We start from the raw sequence: 18,147 nt of genomic DNA on the forward strand, positions 1-18,147 counted from the left end.
CAAGTTACCAGCCTTGTTCTGTTTATTCTTGATGCCTGACACATAGTTTGTGATAGTTAATGTTTGTTGAACGAATGACCAACAGAGTAATTCAAGGAAGTAATAAAACTATTCAGTGACATTTTTGGGAAAATACCTAGATGATGCCAACAAAAAATGTTTGTCTCTTCAATTTTTGTGAAAGGAAGTGAGGAATGGAAAGAGGATCATTTTCTTATCTCATCCTAGACCCAGAGCTGGCACAAGGTTGAGTGGGCACAACAAGCGATCTGCTTACCCAGCAACATCTTGTGCTTGTGCCTTGTTTGTGACATAGTCAGGGCCAGCCTGATGTTTACGAAGAGAAGATGCGAGGGCTGCCCTTCCAGCAGTGTTCTCCCCGCAGTCCCCACATGGTGCCTGTTCTTCCATTGTTAGTTTCTCCTTTAGGTTATACCGGTGCATCCCCTAATTTTTTTTTCTCGAGATGGGGTGTTGCTCTGTCACCCAGGCTGGAGTGCAATGGCACGATGTTGGCTCACTGCAGTCTCTGCCTCTTGGGTTCAAGCTATTCTCCGGCTTCAGACCCCTGAGTAGCTGGGATTACAGGTGCGCACCACCATGCCCGGCTAATTTTTTGTATTTTTAGTAGAGACAAGGTTTCACCATGTTGACCAGGCTGGTCTCGAACTCCTGACCTTGTGATCTGCCTGCCTTGGCCTCCCAAAGTGCTGGGATTGCAGGCGTGAACCATCTCACCAGCCTGCATCCCCAAATTTTAATATGCACACAGATTTCCTGATGATCTTGTTAAAATACAGATTTGAAGTCAGGAGGGCTGCGGTGGGGTCTGAGAGTCTGAAATTTTAACTAGTTTCCAGGTGATGTAGATGCTGCTGGTGCAAGGAGCACACTGCACAGCGGGTGAGCACTGATAGAGGGTACCCCTCTATTAGTGGTGTAGAGGTGAGGACGCACCTGCGGCACCAGCTAGAGGTAACCAGCCACCAGCATCCACGAAGGCCTTATCATGAGTGAAATTTTCAGCTGTGGATCTGAAGACACTGCGTGGGGGATTTTGATGTCAGGAGAAAGAGAGTCTAGGGTCTGAAATGTGGGGCTTAGCTTAGGAACAGCACTGGTCCTCATGGCAATTTTTTTTTTTTTTTTTTTTTTTTTTTTTGAGACGGAGTCTGGCTCTGTCACCCAGGCTGGAGTGCAGTGGCCGGATCTCAGCTCACTGCAAGCTCTGCCTCCCAGGTTCACGCCATTCTCCTGCCTCAGCCTCCTGAGCAGCTGGGACTACAGGCGCCCGCCACCTCGCCCCGCTAGTTTTTTTTTGTATTTTCTTTTTTTTAGTAGAGACGGGGGTTTCACCGTGTTCGCCAGGATGGTCTCGATCTCTTGACCTCGTGATCCGCCCGTCTCGGCCTCCCACAGTGCTGAGATTACAGGCTTGAGCCACCGCGCCCGGCCGTCATGGCAATGTTTTAATCCTCTTTTCTCACCTGCAATAGGAACCAGATTTCTCTTGTTGAGAGAAACAGCTCATCCTGCTCTACACATTTCCTCAAGTGGGACAGTGATCAGCTTTGCTGAGAGGAGACGGCTGACAGAGTAAGTAGAAGAAGAAAGCACAAGTGAGCTGATGGCCTGGCAGTAGGATCTTAGTGTGTGTCACCTCAGGATGGCCTCCCCTGAGCATATTCATGGTGCAGTGAACATATCGGGATGTGGTCTCAAATATCAGTGTGTGCACATCCACACTGTTCAGCTGTGGTTCCCTACTGAGTGATAGTTCATCACTTGGAGCAAGTGTCAATATTTTTATTGGAAATATAAGCACAGATGGTTTGATTAAAACATTGGCTATTTAAGGTATGATCTCTGGTTCAATGGGGGGCAAAAGGGTCCAGTAATTCTTTTATTATTTTTCTATAGCAAACCAGATATTTTATCAACCCTCTTGAAAAGGCATAGAAGAGGTTGGGCACAGTGGCTTATGCCTGTAATCCCAGCACTTTGCGAGGCCAAGGTGGGCAGATCATTTGAGGTCAGGAGTTCGAGACCAGCCTGTCCAACATAGTGAAACTCCATCTTTACTAAAAATACAAAAATTAGCCAGATGTGGTGGTGCATGCCTGTAATCTCAGCTACTTGGGAGGCTGAGGCAGGAGAATCACTTGAACCTCGGAGGCGGAGGTTATAGTGAGCTGAGATTGTGCCATTGCACTCCAGTCTGGGAACAAGACTCTGTCTTTAAAAAAAAAAAAAAAAAAAAGGCATGGAAGAGAAGGACATTTTATTGAGTTCCTAGTTTCTGGGCCACAGAATCTTGCTCCCATAGTAGCTGCTGCAAAAGGAAGCATCAAAGAAAAGAAGAGGCAAAGGTGGAGGACAGGTGGGGGAAACTGCCCTGCGATTTGCCTGCAAGCTCTGGGGGTTATTTTGCAGATCAAAATGGCAGAATGGGAGAAGGTATGTGAAACTCTTGAAAACCATAACACACATGAAACACAGGCTGCTGATGGTGCTGATGCGCCCTGGTGTCGGTGGCGGCTGCCAGGTGCTCCCAAGAAGGCACTGAGCCAGCCAGCAGTGACTTGCACTGTTTCCCTGTCACATTGCTACTTGCCTGTCAAGCTCAGGTGTTACCTGCTCCTGGTTCTGGCCAAGGCGTCTCTGGACCCTGGCACCCTTTGATCTTGTCTGTGGAAAAGAACAGATAACTTGTGGGGTCATTTGTCAGCCACTTCATCATTGTCATCTTCGAGCAGCAGCCCCATCCTGTGCATCTTTGAATCCCTCAAATCTAGCATGGGGCCTGGAACATTGCAGGTGCTAAAAATATACAAATGAGTGAATTCAGGGAAAAAAGATATTTAAGAAATAGATTGAGCTTTTCTGTCTTTTGGATTCCTCAAAAAATCTAAAAGAAAATAAATAGACTGGAGGAGGGTAAGAGTTCACAGATAATAACTGATGATAACTGTAATATGTTTTATAGAATTGTATTTATTATTAACCTGAAAATTAGCTCATAAATATCAGGCAGCTGGGCTTTGCTCCAGAGTGAGGGCTTGTCAGTAGCCACCTCTCTGAAATGAGGTTGTTGAGTAAAGACATGAAAAGTGAAATACATTCCCTTGCATTAATCATTTTCTCATCTGTTAAAGGGGAGAAGGAGAGGTGCTGACTGAATGTTAACGCTGCTTAAATTAAAAATGCTTCCTTGCTGTCTCAGCCATTTCCAAGCAAAATTGAGCAATTCTTGCAAACAAGGTCACCCATCAGCAGTTGAAAGTGCTTTTGGTTCATTTCACTGAGGTGCTTATAAAAATAGCTAAGGTGAGACAAAAGGAAACCTTCAACTAACCTCTTAGGGGCACCTACTACAGTTCAAAGAGGCCAGAATCTTACGGACTGTGTTGACCGCTAATCATACGCGGTTAATTCCACACTTGGCTCTGGCCAGCACTAGCTGTCTTGTCATTTAAGAGCTGCACCTCATTTGGTGGCTGTGTCCAGTAAGGTCAGGAGGCATAGAAGTCATGGTTAAGGTTTTGGAGATTTCTTTTTTGCAAGTTTTGGAAGAAAACTATGCAAATTATGTTTCCTACCTGCTTCCCTTGTATTTATGAAGAGAAGTCGCCTTATAGGCAGAGACTGCAGCATTTCTTTTTGTCCTACCATTATTCTAGTTATTTCCTGATTCCTGGCTCTTTTAAGAGATGCAGCATACAACATGCATGTTGTATGTATGTGACTGGAAATATGTCAAATGCCTGTTGAGAGTTTGGAGAGTTCTGTGGTGATCTGGTTAAGGTTAGGGACACAATGAACAAAGAGTATCTTTAGTTAAATTCCAGCAGTTTCCAAGGGCAGTATCCTGCCTAAACTGTGTGAATTTGTGAATGTTTACACTCATGAAATATAGGCTGGTGATTCCTGTGCTAATCATACTCCGATTGACTTCGCCCGCAGAATCCCGTCAGTGCTGGGTGAGGAGCTGCCTTCCTGTGGCCAGCATTACTGGGAAACCACAGTCACAGACTGCCCAGCATATCGACTCGGCATCTGCTCCAGCTCGGCCATGCGGGCAGGTGCCCTGGGACAAGGGGAGACCTCATGGTACATGCACTGCTCTGAGCCACAGAGGTAAGCTGGAGCCCTGCCCCTCCCCTCTTCATCAAAATGTTATGCTTGGGTGTCCAGGCAGGGCTCTCTGAGGGACCTGATAAATAGCACCCACTTCCATGCCCAAGTTCTGAGCCAACTAAGAAAGAAAACAAGAGTCAAGTATATGGAGATGAAACTCTGACTCTGATTACTGAGGAAGCTGATTTTAGAGTGTGTGAATCATACCTGAAGAGGGTTTCTTATCTTAAACCCTATTATGAGGCAGACTTACCCAACCAGAGCCCGGGCCAGGTCAGCTTCCTTGCTCTGCAGGGCAGAGTTGGTGCCTGGAGAAGCAGAGAAGGAGGTGTGTCTCCATGGTAGCAGTAAGAGACAGGGAAGAGGGAGGGGCTGATGGGCTTTGCATCACAGTTTTTCCTTCTAAACTCACCACAGGGTGGAGAGAGACCACAAGGGTAATGCTAAAAGGAGTCCCTCACAGAGAAGGAATCAATAGGAGTGAGGAAGAAGTAGATCTCCAACATCTCCCCCCACATTGGTCCATATCAGGGGTTGGCAAACTATAGCCCATAAGCCGCATATAACCTGCTGCCTGTCTGTGTAAATAAATTTGCAGAAACACAGTCATGCTCATTTGTTTATGCATTATATTACACTACAATGGTGGAGCTGACAGATGTCTGCCAAATCCTAGGATATTTACATCTGTCCCTTTATAGAAAAAGTTTGCCAATCTCTCTTCTATATTACCTGTATTGTTTGGTTGGTTGATGTGAAAAAGCCATTAGCCTGTGTTAGTCTCAGAGCGATCAGACAGGCATATGTTGATCTGAATATGCTCACAGTATGGTTTAATAGAAAGAACACTGGACTAGGAGCCAGGATTCCAATTTTAGTTCTGGCTCCATCCTCAATTAGCCTCCTATTGACTGTTTGCCATAAGTGGGTTAACCCTTTGAGCATACCTTATATCATCTAGCTCAGCAGGCGACAGTAATGCCTGGCTTGCTACCTTTTGGGGTTGTGAGGATCACATGAAATCAGGTACAGGGAAGAGCTTAGGAACAGTAAAGTATCATACAAATGTGAGGCATTATTTAAATGTAATGCTTTAAAAAGAAGCCTTCAATGCTTGCAAGTTCCCAGAAAAGGCCCACAGATTGGGATTTTACATATCTCTGGCTGCACATTTCTCCCTGCATCCTGCTTGACAGTTTGATTCTCTGAGATGGTTCATAAGGACACCATCTCCAAGCACTACTTAAAGTCACATTTCATCAAGTCAGAGCAATTCTGATTAATTGATATTCAGTGCTGTGCAATGCTTAAGGACCCAGCCCCTACCCAGAGTTGAAATCACTCAAATTCAGTTTACAGTTAGTAGATTCAGAACTGAAACTGCATATTAATTTCATGAAAATGTCCTTACTCAAATCTTTAAAAAACCCACACCAAGGACTAACCCCCAATAACAAATTCCTGGACTCTAGAAAACAGAATTGTACATTTTGTTGACAAGTTCAACCTACAGCTTTGGCCTTTGGCTCTTTCAGGCTTGGAGTGGGTGCCATAGATTCTGGGAGAAAGAGTGTGTCCCTTTGTGTGGTCTCAGCACAGAGAGACGGGGTCTTGGGGCCCTCATGTCATCCTTCGAGGGCTTCACCTGGGGCACCCTGGCCTCTGGGACTCTGAGAGTGCTCCTGTGGCAGCCCCTCCTGTCTTCTACTTTTTCTGGTTTAATGATTTTAAATCAACCTGTATTACTCTTGATTCTACTCACAGAATCTAGGCTTTCAGATGTCACAATTGGAAAGCAGGCATGAAGATCGTCTCAGGAGAGTCTGCTGGTTTCCTTCCTGTCCATTCCTAAACTTGCCATGCTAGCTCAAGGCTTCTGCACCTCCTCTGCAGTTTCAGCAGCAGCCACCCAGCCTGCACCCTCACTTCTAGTCTCTACCCACTTGCAACTGGGAAATATTTCTAAAACATCATTTTCATCATGTCCCTGCTTTTCTGCTCAAAATCTACAAACATCTATAGTGGTGTCAGAACTTGGGTGGGACCACCTGCAGGACACAGTGAAGAGGAGCAGCCAGAAAGAATGTGGCCAGGCTGGGGCAAGGAGCCCTGAGGGGAGTTACCACCAGTGTCCAAAGGGGTCTGCGCTGAGTGTGGGCCAGAGGTGGGACTCAAGGGAGTAAGGGTCCTCAGTCCACCAGGGGGAGGGGAAGCAGTTCCTGGGTCATGCAGGTGTTCAGAGCCAGGCTTCTGGATGATTCCTGTTTGAACAGAGACCAACCAGGTCTCTGTTCAAAGCCAGCCAGGCAGAGAGGCCCCACGCAGGCAGGCTTGGCTTCAGGCCAGAGTTGAGGTTAGTGGAAGAACGGCGTGCTAAGCCAGAAATAGAGACAGAAGCAGGGCTGGTCAGGTTCTGCATCCTGCAGAACTGGTGGAGACAAGGATTCAGGGAATACCTTTCCCCACTTGGCCTCCGGGGTAGGGATTGGCTCAAGGAATGACCAACGCTGGGCCTGCAGGAACCGGGGACCTTCCAAGCAGGGGAGGAGAAATGACTCATTTAGGCATTTAGAACCCTCCAGACCAGTGTTATGCAATAGAACCTTCTACAATAATAGAAAAAATGGTGCCACATGTGGCTATTAAACACTTGAAGTGTGGCTGGTAGGACTGAAAAGCTGAATTTTAAATTTTGTTTAATTTTAAATTTTGTTTAACTTTAAATTTAATGAAAGTGGTTACACATGTCTAGTGGTTACTGTGTTAGACAGAGCAAATCTAGAGCCTGGCCCCTGACTGACTTATCCACGTAACATCCAAAAAGTCATCCCTGTGTCCTGTCCAAACCCAACAGGCCAATGGTGATGTTCTCTGCCACATACGGGCTTCTTCGGCCACCTCACCATCACTGCTGCTGCCCTTACTGTGTGGATTTTTCTCCTTCTTTTTCACCTATTCAAGTCCTGCCTGTCCTATCTGACTGAGTGTGAGCCCATGTGCTCCCAAAGCCTTCTGTAAGAGCCAGCTCACACTGCCAGTCCCCATCATTACTACCTGAAACATTTAGGCTGTTCTGTAGGTTCCAGAATGTCATAGTGTTCTGGCATCTCTCTCATTAGCAAGGCGTTGAAAACGTCCTTTATCAACTCAAAAGTCTCACTTATCTCCCCACCACCATGAATCTCTGCCCTTCCACTTGAGCTTCTTTCTGCAATGAAGTTGCCAACTTGCCATCCCCTAAATACTTACACTTGAGCTTCTGGGCCTTAAGACAGATGTTGCAAGTCTTAAAGATCCTCAGCCCTCCCTGCCAGACCCGTCACTTACCCAGATTCTTAGGTCCAAACTGCCCTGGTGTTGCTGTGCTCCCACCCCTACAGCCTACACATCCATAGACCTTTCCTTCATCTCTCTTCTTCCATCTCTCATTCCATTCTTTCCCCTACTTTCAGGGCCCCATTCTCAGTTTCAAAGACTACTAGGAGAAAACCCCAAACTTTCTGGTCAGCACTTTCTCCTTTCCAGCCTGGCCTTGAACCTTTCCTTTCACAACCAAAACAGGTTCATTAAATGTGTCTAGTAAACACTTGACGATCTGTGCCCTGAGAGGTATTCCCAGCTCTGGTCTGAGTTTCAAGTGTGGGCAATTTTTCCTTCCTGCCCCATACAGTATGGGATCCCAGAGGGCAAGGACAGTACTTCATGCCCTTCACATCCCCCAGAGCGCCTAGTAAAGTGCTGGATACACAGATATGTGCAAGGAATCATTGTTGAGTTGAATTTGTCTGAATTAGAGAGAGGAATCAAAGGCAACCCCTCTGGTGGCAAGGCTGCAGAAAACCTTGAGAAAATGAAAAGGAAAGTTGGTTTGGGGAAGGGGGAGTGGAAACAAAGGATGAAGTTGGCAAATAATGAAATATTTCTTAAACTTCATAAAGGCCGTTATGTAAGTTACCTATAAATTTTTAAAACTGTAAAATTAATACATTGTATGGAAGGCAAGCCTGTAGTACTTTTAAAAATACATGGCAGCCTCAAAGGAGTTTTATTCAAAAGAATGACATGCCATGAATGCGGTAGTTAAAACATGTGGGCAACTGGGAGAGAATTAGAATGCGGAGAAAAATCACAAGGGAGGCATGTTGGCTATTCTGGGACTGCCTCCTGATGTAGAAGGAGCAACATTATTAAACATGCTCATCTGTTGGGATGAGCTCTGCATTTTAGCATCTAGAAGAAATCTAGAGAAAGTATTTGGGACAGCATTATTGCAAGTCCTTATTGTGAAGTGGAGTTAATAACTGAAGAATTGGTTATTCCCAAGTGACTTTCCTTATCAAGGTCTTTGAGAGTTCCAGAGTTTTACGTTTCCCATTCTCTTTCATTTCAGATACACATTTTTCTACAGTGGTGTCGTGAGTGATGTTCACGTGACTGAGCGTCCAGCCAGAGTGGGCATCCTGCTGGACTACAGCAACCAGAGACTTATCTTCATCAACGCGGAGAGCGGCCAGTTGCTCTTCCTCATCAGGCACAGGTTTAATGAGGGTGTCCACCCTGCCTTTGCCCTGGAGAAACCTGGAAAATGTACTTTGCACCTGGGGATAGAACCCCCGGATTCTGTAAGGCACAAGTGATCCTTGGCTTTCAGGATTTACAAGAGCAGTGATTTAAATTTGGGGGTGGGGGGTCTGCTGTTCATTCCTTTGGGTGCTATACATTATTCAAAAAGTCTCCCACACATTTGCACTAATGATGGCTGCACGCGTAGCAATCAGCATGTGAGCAAAATCAACAAGAAAACCTTGACTTTACAGAGCAGTGTGTGAGTAAACAGAATGAAAACAACAACCTTCACTCTTTAGTTTATATAAGTTTGAGTTCTTTCCTAAATTAAAAGGTCTGCACTTGAGTTGGGAACCAAAAAAGAGAAATGGACTTCCATCTGTTTTACCGGTAAAGGAAATTCTCTGATGGATAGGTCAGAGTGAAGGAAGGTTGTGCTGGTAAGACATCTCCTCTGACAAAGAGACATGGACGCTTTCCACAAAATGTCACCTCGCTGCACTAAAGGATGATAATCCTAATTATTAGAGAAAGTGTTTTAGCTGATTTAAATTCATAATGAACTCTTTTGTAATAATGTATACTGTAGAACATGAGTCTCTCCTCCCTAAAATTTTAAATGTAGAAAAGTGCTATATATTAGAAATTTCCATTTGTTAAATAAATGGTTAGAGTCTATAAAACCAGTCGTGTTATGTGAACTTACTCCATGTAATTTACTGGTCTGGCATCTCTGGAGCAGGACAAACTGCAGAGTAAAACTCATCACACGTCAGTACGGTGCACTACTACTGGTTTTCCTGTGAGAATTTTACACACACAAACACTTTAAAATCTAATCACTCTCAGACCATAGTTACAGTCAATTAACAGAAGCTGGGAATCTATTTTTACTAAAATTAAGTGGTCATTTAAAGATATTATACTGAATCCCTGAAAATCTTTCTAAAATATGTGTGCAAAGTGGATAAATCTAGAATGTATGTCGAGATGATTGTGCTTGTCTTCTATAATGTAAATGTGTTGATCATACTTGCAGTTTTTAAAAAACACTTTACAACTTGAATTCAGATGTTTTCTTTCTTTTTTCTTTTCTTTTGAGATGGAGCCTCACCCTGTCACCCAGGCTGGAGTACAGCGGCATGATTTTGCCTCACTGCAATCTCCGCCTCCTAGGTTCAAGCGATTCTCGTGCCTCAGCCTCCTGAGTAGCTGGGACTACAGGCATGTGCCACTACAACTGGCTTTTATATTTTCTTTTTTAGTAGAGATGGGGTTTTGCCATGTTGGCCAGGATGGTCTTGAACTCCTGACCTCAGTTGGTCTGCCCGCCTCGGCCTCCCAAAATGCTGGGATTACAGGCGTAAGCCACCGTACCTGGCCCAGATGTTTTCTTGAGTTGAGAAAAAATATCCTCCTTTCTGAGTATATTCTAAAATCTCTTGTTTAATAGCTAGAAAATCCAAACTGGATCTGTAACTGCCATACTAGAGCCCTTGGAGGCCATCACCGCCCAGATTGCAATTCCAGCAGTTGCTGGCAAGATGGAGTCTTGGTGAAACTGGAGAAATAACTTGCTGCTTTGCGGAGAATGTTAGCTTCACTTTTTCAATCCTTGAAAATGTTATCCTCAGGTTCTGACTGCTCAGCCACCCATGGTCATTATTACTGGCTGCTTTTTTGTTTTGTTTTGGTTTTTTGTTTGTTTGTTTGTTTTTGGTGTGAATGTGTAACCACATGAATTTTAGAATTTGTCTCAGTTTGGGTTCCTCCAAAAGTAGACCAACTTCAAGACTCAGTGCCTGTTGTTTACCTAGGAGGTGATTCCAGGAAGAACATTTGAGGAAGTGGATAAAGTCACTAAAGGACACGTGTTATGAGTGGGTTGTTACCACTGTGGGCAGCTGGGCTCTCCCGCGCTGGAGGACCCTCTGGAAACCACACAGAATGTGCCAGAAGCTGGCACTGAATTCCTGTCCATCCCCTCTTGTTGAAGATGGACTGCAGTCATTCCCATCCCCCACCTTTCCAAGCTGCATTTCCTGGTCCTGAGAAAGCCCTCATCAAGAGTTAATGAGAAATCCAGACACCTGAGAAGGTATGGCGAAACCTGTTTAACGCAACTGCGCATGCACCCTCACTAGCCGGGGGCGAAGGGGACCAAGTGCCAGCAGCATCTGCCATCAGGTTGGAAGCAGTTCTGGTATAAAGGAGAAAACCACCATGATGGGAAGAACTAGGTATGAATTTTGATTGAGCCCCTAAAAGATAATTGCTTCGGGCGGTTCAGATCCTATAGTTATGCCTTTTCTCAGGATAATTATAAACACCAGGTTAAATAAGCATGTGGAATAGCACAGCATTTTGTAGTTTATATGACATGACAAAGGACTCCAGAAATCCTCTAAGTACAGCCCTCCACTCCCCAGTGAGTGACCCTCCTGTCTCTGACTCTGTGGCAAGGGGATGATGGAAGGTAGGGCTCTGGGGTCAGGAGATCCATGTGTTAGCAGCTTCTGTCTGCCAAGTGATGGGAGATTTCTTGGTTGATCCTTGGGCATTATTCTAGTACAGACAAGTAGAACTAAATTCATATGATTTCCACGTTGTATTAGAGAATTGTCAAGCAATGTTTTTCTTCCTTGTCCCTTCTCTGATTTTCATTTCCCTTCCTTTTGTCCTTCCTCTTCATATAACACAGAGCCTCAGAGGGAGGGAAGGAAGTCAGCAAATTTTGGTCAAAATTGCTCCCCTGGAAATCTGTCAATGATGTTTATTAATTTAATAACAGGTACAGCACATGAATTCTCTCTTTTAATCCTCATCAAAACCTTACAGAATAAAAATTGTTGCCATTTTATAGCTGAGGAAACTAGTCTCAGAGCAGTTAAATAACTTAACCTTGTTCAGTCACAGCTGGCAGGTGGCAGAGTGCGGATTTAGATACAACTCAAATTCTGATGTAAGACTAGAATGATTATATTTTGCTTCATTCCTTACATAGATCATTTCCCCACATATATGTGGTGTGTGAGAACTGTGTGTGTGAACACACATGCATGCATATATAGACTTTCTCTTCCCCCCAGAACTGACTTCCTTCCTAAGCTTCTGTTTTGTTGTTGGTGCTGTCATAACTCTTGGAAGACATGGGGTTACTTTGATTTTATTTCAATAGCGATGTGACCTTAATTCATGTATGCCCAGCATTATTTTCACATGGTTGTTTGAGAGTTCAGAAGAGTCTGTAACATTCTGTTTGTGGAGAAAATACTTTATCATACATGAAACACGATTCTGCTTCTAGAAGAAGCTTGTGGGGGGAAAAATGAGGATTAACACTGGGTCATTCTCTGTTTGCATACACACCTGGCAACATTAGATGGACGTATTTTTTGTTAAAGTCGGAAATATTTTTCTATTGGAGCAAACCAGAACATGTTCTTGTTGTTTTTCTGGAGGTACTTCCTCAAAGTCCAACAGAATTAAAGTGTTGTACCTCATCACACACACTTACTAGGATGTATGCTTAAAGTCCAAACACAACACTCTCCCATCAGAAGCGTCCTTAAGGCCTCTGAGGGCTGTATCTGAAGACCCTTCTCATCCTCACTGTGCTCATTACCCATTAATCATCCCAAGTGTTGAGTTGCTGAAAGAACCCACAGTTTACACAGGATTCAGACAGTTTACATTGGTGGAACAGCTTTATGACAGGCAGAGGAGACAGTACAGCCACACACTTTCTCTTTCCCCCAGAAGGATAGGCTTGGAAAGGGTCCTGAGATCTCAGGCGCAAGCCTCACTGACCTCCCACTACTGGGTTGCACAGTGTGCACATTGTCTCCAGGCCTCTAATTACCAGCAGTGTATGTGTGTTGCAGCTTGATGCCAGGGAGCTCAACTTTCGTCTGTGGTGATGATGGTCTCTCATAGAAGGTGAGCTGGTCACAGATACTTTCTAGCTATGTGATAGGCATAACCTTTGAAATTCACTTTCCTCACTCCCGCAGGCTCCACCAAAACCAGGTGCAACATCAATCCAATGATTATTACTAAACAGTGCTAACAGGCAGATACATCCTGCTCTGAAACAACTGATGGATCCATGATGTAGAATGTCACTTATTGCCAATTAATAGATTCCATGGGCTGGGCACAGTGCATCACACCTATAATCCTTGCACTTTGGGAGGCTGAGGCAGGCTGATTGCTTGAGCCCAGGAGTTTGAGACCAGCCCGGGCAATGGGGTGAACCCTGTCTCTACTAAAAATACAAAAAAATTAACCAGGTATGGTAGCACTCACCTGCAGTGCCATGTTCTTGCCACTGCACTCCAGCCTGGGTGTCAGAATGAGACCCTCTTTCAAAAAAAAAAAAGGATTCCATGTCATTGTCCAAGCATCAGTAACTCTCTGGATATGCAAATTGCCAATTAACATCAGGTGAAATTAACTCATGCTAAGCACTTCTTGGCTTGAATTCCTGAGCCCAGCTGCTAAGGGGTGTTTCAAGAATACTATTAGGAAGAGCTGAGTGCCTCTGCTGCCAATAGCCATCCTCTTTAGGTCCCTGATTTGGTGACTTCTAGGGCTAGGGTGTGAGTCCAGGCACATCCCTGAGCTGAGTGAAGTTGGAGTTGATTTCCACCCCCTCACAGTACTCATGACGGAACGTATATCCTGAGCTGTTTTTAGAGCAGGAGATCAATGCATCTCATTTTCCTTCACTACCCTCAAAGTGTGCCTCTCTTTCATGTACCCCTGTTTTGGTGTAAGAGAACTCTCTTTCTATGCTGAACTTGTTTTTACTATTAATATCAGTAATTTCAGATCCCCAAGTAATATATGAACTTTATAATAGTTTGAGAATAGTTAAGAGAATGAGGACTATTTGGCTTGGAACAAAAACATCTTAGGGAAGGATATAAGAGGTCTTCGAAGATTTGAAGAGCTGTTACATGGAAGGAATTACCCTGATTTTGATTTTTCTACTAAGAGCAGTGGGTAGAAGTCCCACCAATGGGTAGAAGTTGAGGAATTCAGTTGAAGAGAAGGAAGAACACCACCCATCAGTGACAGCTGGCTAAGGGGCATGTTGCTTAGTGGGTTATGAGCACTCAGGCAGAACGATAAACTGTCTGGAATATCAAAGAGTGGATTCCTGCTTTGGGTTCTAGATTGATGGTACTTAAATTGTGTTTCTGGAGTACTGGGATTCCATGGAGGTGCCTGACGTTCAACGTGAGATCCAACAGGAAGGCCAAGTGGGCATAAATTCAAACCCCTATCTCATTTCATCATGGTAGCTCAATTTTTATATGTATTACACATTGGGTTCCATATTATAATTTATTTGATAAAAAACCTTCTATGGTTAAATAATATTTGAAAACTAGATAACCACTGAGATTCAAGCCTGAATATTGTGACCCAGGGTGACCCCAAAGTCTACAAGTCCTCCATTCTTTCAGGGTCCCCTTTCTTTTACTATTTAAATACTGATGTGATGTTGACTGCAAGACATTCTGTTTCCTATCTCAAATTTCCAAGAATTCCTGTAAGCAATTACATTTTCCTGGTTAACACCTCCGACCTCCTGCTTCCAAATGCTCCTCCTCACCCCAGCCATCTCATCGTTACTTCTTAATGCTCCCCTAGGCATATTTGGTCTTCATCATCCCAAAACACGGACATGGTGCTCCTTTGATTCCTTAAGGCAATGCAAACACAAGGCTGCCATCGTTAGTGGTTAACATGGTTTTTGTTGAAGACTTGGGGTGACTGAGGGCAAGTTTTCATACATAAAACTTCATGTATAAACATGAAGCTGGGTGGAAAACATCCAGCATTGTGAGGAACCCCTTCTGATCTTCACCCCATTTTCCTGCCATGTTGAACAGACTAACTTCTCTTTATGTTATTCTGTAAGTTTTAGCCTCTGTTCAAGCTTTGGTTTTTCAGAGCAGGCAATGAAATTAGAAAACACCAAACATAAAAACACCTCTCCTACCAGTATAGACATCTTTTATAATTTTATGAGAGCAAAATTTTATACCCTTTATCTGTGTCTCTGCTATCCTTCCCAAGTGTTAGGCTTCTCTTTGCAGAACTAAAAGGCACATTAAAGCAATTCACCCAACCAAAGCACATTCCTCTCCCCAAGATGAATTTGGTCATTACCTCTGAGGATGGTTTCAGAATCCCCTTAGCATCTCCCTTTTTGTGGTTTTCTGTAGAACTAGCCAATGATTGAAAATTCTTTTTCAACCTAACTGGACTTCATTTTGGGTTGCCCTAGTACTGTGAAGGACTCTACTCTTTGAAGGATTTCAAGGAGAAATGACAGCCGTCTGGGGTCAACATGCTACTTTAAGATTTTATAACTTAGGGGAAGTGGGTAAAATAATTAAGAAAAGAAAAGTGGTGAAGGAGAAGCACCAATCATTCATTCAGCACATCTGTATTTGTGTTTACTATGGGTTGGCCACCATTTAGGCCTTAAGGAAATGGCAGTCATTAAATCAAACAAAATCCCTGCTCTCAAGGAGCCTGCGTTCTAGTGGAGGAAGACAGACAATAAATGCAGGTATAGTATGTCAGTGGGGAATAAGAACTAGGAAGAAAAATACATCAGAGAAGAGAATAAAGAGTAATAGGAAGTACCAGCTGGGCACAGTGACTGACACGTGTAATTCCAGCACTTTGGGAGGCTGAGGTGGGAAGGTCACTTGAGGCCAGGAGTTTGAGACCAGCATGGGCAACATAGTGAGACCCTGTCTGTATAATAAAATAAAATAATATAAAGTAAAATAAAAAAATTTTAAAAAGTAATAGCAGGTAGGGGGTGCTGTATATTTTAAGTATGATAGGAAAGTATCTCTGATAAGATAATATTTGGATAAAGAGCTAAACGAAGTGAGGGAGCAAGTCCTGTGGAAGTGTGTGAGGGAGGAGCATCCCATGCAGGAGGAATAGAAAGCATAGAGGTCTTGAGGAAGCAAGATGCGGGTGCATTAGAGGAAGAGTGAGGAGCCCAGTGGGGCTGCAGTGGAACAAGGGGGAGAGCATGGGTAGTGGCTGTAGTCCAAGAGTAGCAGGGGATGGGTTCACAATGGCCTTGAAAGACCTTTCTGTTATATTCTGAGTGAGTTGGCAAGAAGTTATAGTTGCACTTTGGGAGGCCAAGGAGGGCAGATCACAAGGTCAGGAGATCGAGACCATCCTGGCTAACACGGTGAAACCCCCGTCTCCACTAAAAACACAAAAAATTAGCCAGGCGAGGTCATGGGCGCCTGTAGTCCCAGCTACTCGGGAAGCTGAGGCAGGAGAATGGGGTGAACCTGGAAGGCAGAGCTTGCAGTGAGCCAAGATCGTGCCACTGCACTCAAGCCTGGGTGACAGAGTGAGACTCCATCTCAAAAAAAGAAAAAAAAAAAAGTTATAGTCACGAGAAGCAGATGCCATGGCAGTCAAAGAATTGGCTTTTCTAGTGTTTGAGTATCATGTTTTTCAATATCAAATAGGGGATTTTATAAGGGCCCCCTGGGCTGGCCTTTTGACATTTTCAGCTTCTGCAGAGAAGTGCTGAAAGGGCCCAGTGTGGGTGGGAGAGAACAGGCGTTCTTTGTCTCATTCTCTGCTCTGTCCACGATCCCTGTGGTCCTGCTCACTTCCTGCTTTCAAGGGAAGCAGCTGCTGCTGACTGGTTGCTATTAGGACCAGCCTAGAGCCAAACTGAGGGAAAAAAAATCCCTGCTATTTTACCCGGGCTGACTTTGGGCTGAATTGAGTCTGTCCACTATGAAATGCTGGCAACCACCAAGAATGGAGAAAAATACAAGCACATTTGAATGTTTCATGTCTTTTTAACTGTGTGATTTTACAGTTACAGAGAAGATGAGATAACGACATAATCTAGGGAGGCTGTCTGGCCAAACAGGCCTCATATATGTGCATCTATGTGTGCATGTGAGAGTGTTTATTTCATATGTGTGAGCATGTTTGTGTGTATCTATATGTATATGTGTGTGCACTCATGTGGGAAGGTAGAGGGGTGTAAAGAGGTAAATTATCATGACAATTCTGGGATGGTTTTCCCATTGAAGAGTCCAAAACTGGACTTGGGAGAGCTTTTAAAGGTTGTCAGATCCATGGTATTCAGTCACATTAATCAAGCTCACAAAAGACTAATTAATAATTCAGAAAGCCAATTGCTTAATTTATAGTGAGAGATCAAATTGCCAAGGGGACTGGGGAATGCCTATCTGCTAGTCAGGGGGATTCTCTGGCTAGAACCCTGAGCTCCAGGACCTGCAGGCACCCACATTTGGGGCTGGGGTGCACACACTGCTTGAGGCTGCCTTCCTGTCAAACTCCACATGCTCAAGAGAACAGAGGTGTCTTCACAAGGGAAGCCTGTGACAGTTAAAAGATTGTTTGGTGATCAAGGCAAGGCATGTGGATGGTGTGAATGTCCAACATGATTGAACTGCATGGTCGGCCATGTGGCCCAGATAGTTGGTTTTGCTGGTCGGAGTACTTTCTTCCTGTATCAGCACTGGGCTTCCCTGAGAAATCTTGATACTTTGCTGGGGTCTAACTATTCAGTCTGACTTCTTACATTCACAATTCCTTAAGAAAAAGATGTCTGAGGACTATTTCCCAGACTATAGTTTTCTTTTTTATTTGGTCAATTTTTGATTAGATTTCTGGGCCCTCCCCCTCCTGCTTTTGATCTGAAAACTATTGTGCCTGTTATGGTAACCCTTGTGGATGATAGAACTTCATTTATTATGTGAAGATTCTACTAACTTAACACTCAAAAGAAAACCATTCTTGCAAATGCATATGTCACATTTCACCATCTCCCATGGGTTGACTACAGGTGGGAGGAGGAGGACATTTTCATTCAAGGATTTGGTGTAATTGATGAGAGAGAGCAGTTCAGAACCAGAACCACTTGAAGATCTGGGCTGAGACATGGCTGTGCTCCTTCATATCTATGTGTCTTCAGACCAACTGTTTAGCCTGTCTTAGAGTCATCATTGTAAAATAGGAATAATACTTGCTATGGTTTGAATGTGTTCTCTAAAGGTTGTATTAAAAACTTAATCCCCAATACAACAGTATTCAAAGGTAAGACCTTTAAGAAGTGATTACGTCATGAGGGCTCTGACCTCATGAATGAAGTAATGTCACTATCTTGGGAGCGAGTTTGTCATTGTGAGAACAAGTTTAGTATGAAAGTGAGTTTGGCCCCCTTTTGCTCTCTCTTGTGAGCTCTTTTCCCTTTGTGCCTTCTGACATGGGATGATGCAGCAAGAAGGCCCTCACCAGATGTGAGCCCTCAATTTTGGACTTTCCAGCCTCCAGAACCAAGAGCTGAATGCCAATAATTTTAAATAATAATTAATAATAAATTTTTAAATTATAGACATATAA

At 44.0% G+C, this 18,147-nt stretch overlaps 1 protein-coding gene across 1 annotated transcript in view; it reads left to right on the forward strand.

Annotated features, from left to right (window-relative positions):
* CMYA5 (cardiomyopathy associated 5) overlaps nt 1-9,388 on the forward strand; it is a 114,662-nt gene extending 105,274 nt beyond the window's left edge. The window contains exons 11-13 of the mRNA XM_017870909.1: nt 1,497-1,596; nt 3,964-4,137; nt 8,528-9,388. Coding sequence (XP_017726398.1) covers nt 1,497-1,596; nt 3,964-4,137; nt 8,528-8,774 — 521 coding nt within the window. The 3' untranslated portion in view covers nt 8,775-9,388. The remainder of the gene's footprint in view (nt 1-1,496; nt 1,597-3,963; nt 4,138-8,527) is intronic.
* Nucleotides 9,389-18,147: the final 8,759 nt, after the last annotated feature.

This window comes from Rhinopithecus bieti, unplaced genomic scaffold (assembly GCF_001698545.2).
Source record: "Rhinopithecus bieti isolate Rb0 unplaced genomic scaffold, ASM169854v2 scaffold_5216, whole genome shotgun sequence".
NCBI classification, from domain to species: Eukaryota; Metazoa; Chordata; class Mammalia; order Primates; family Cercopithecidae; genus Rhinopithecus; species Rhinopithecus bieti.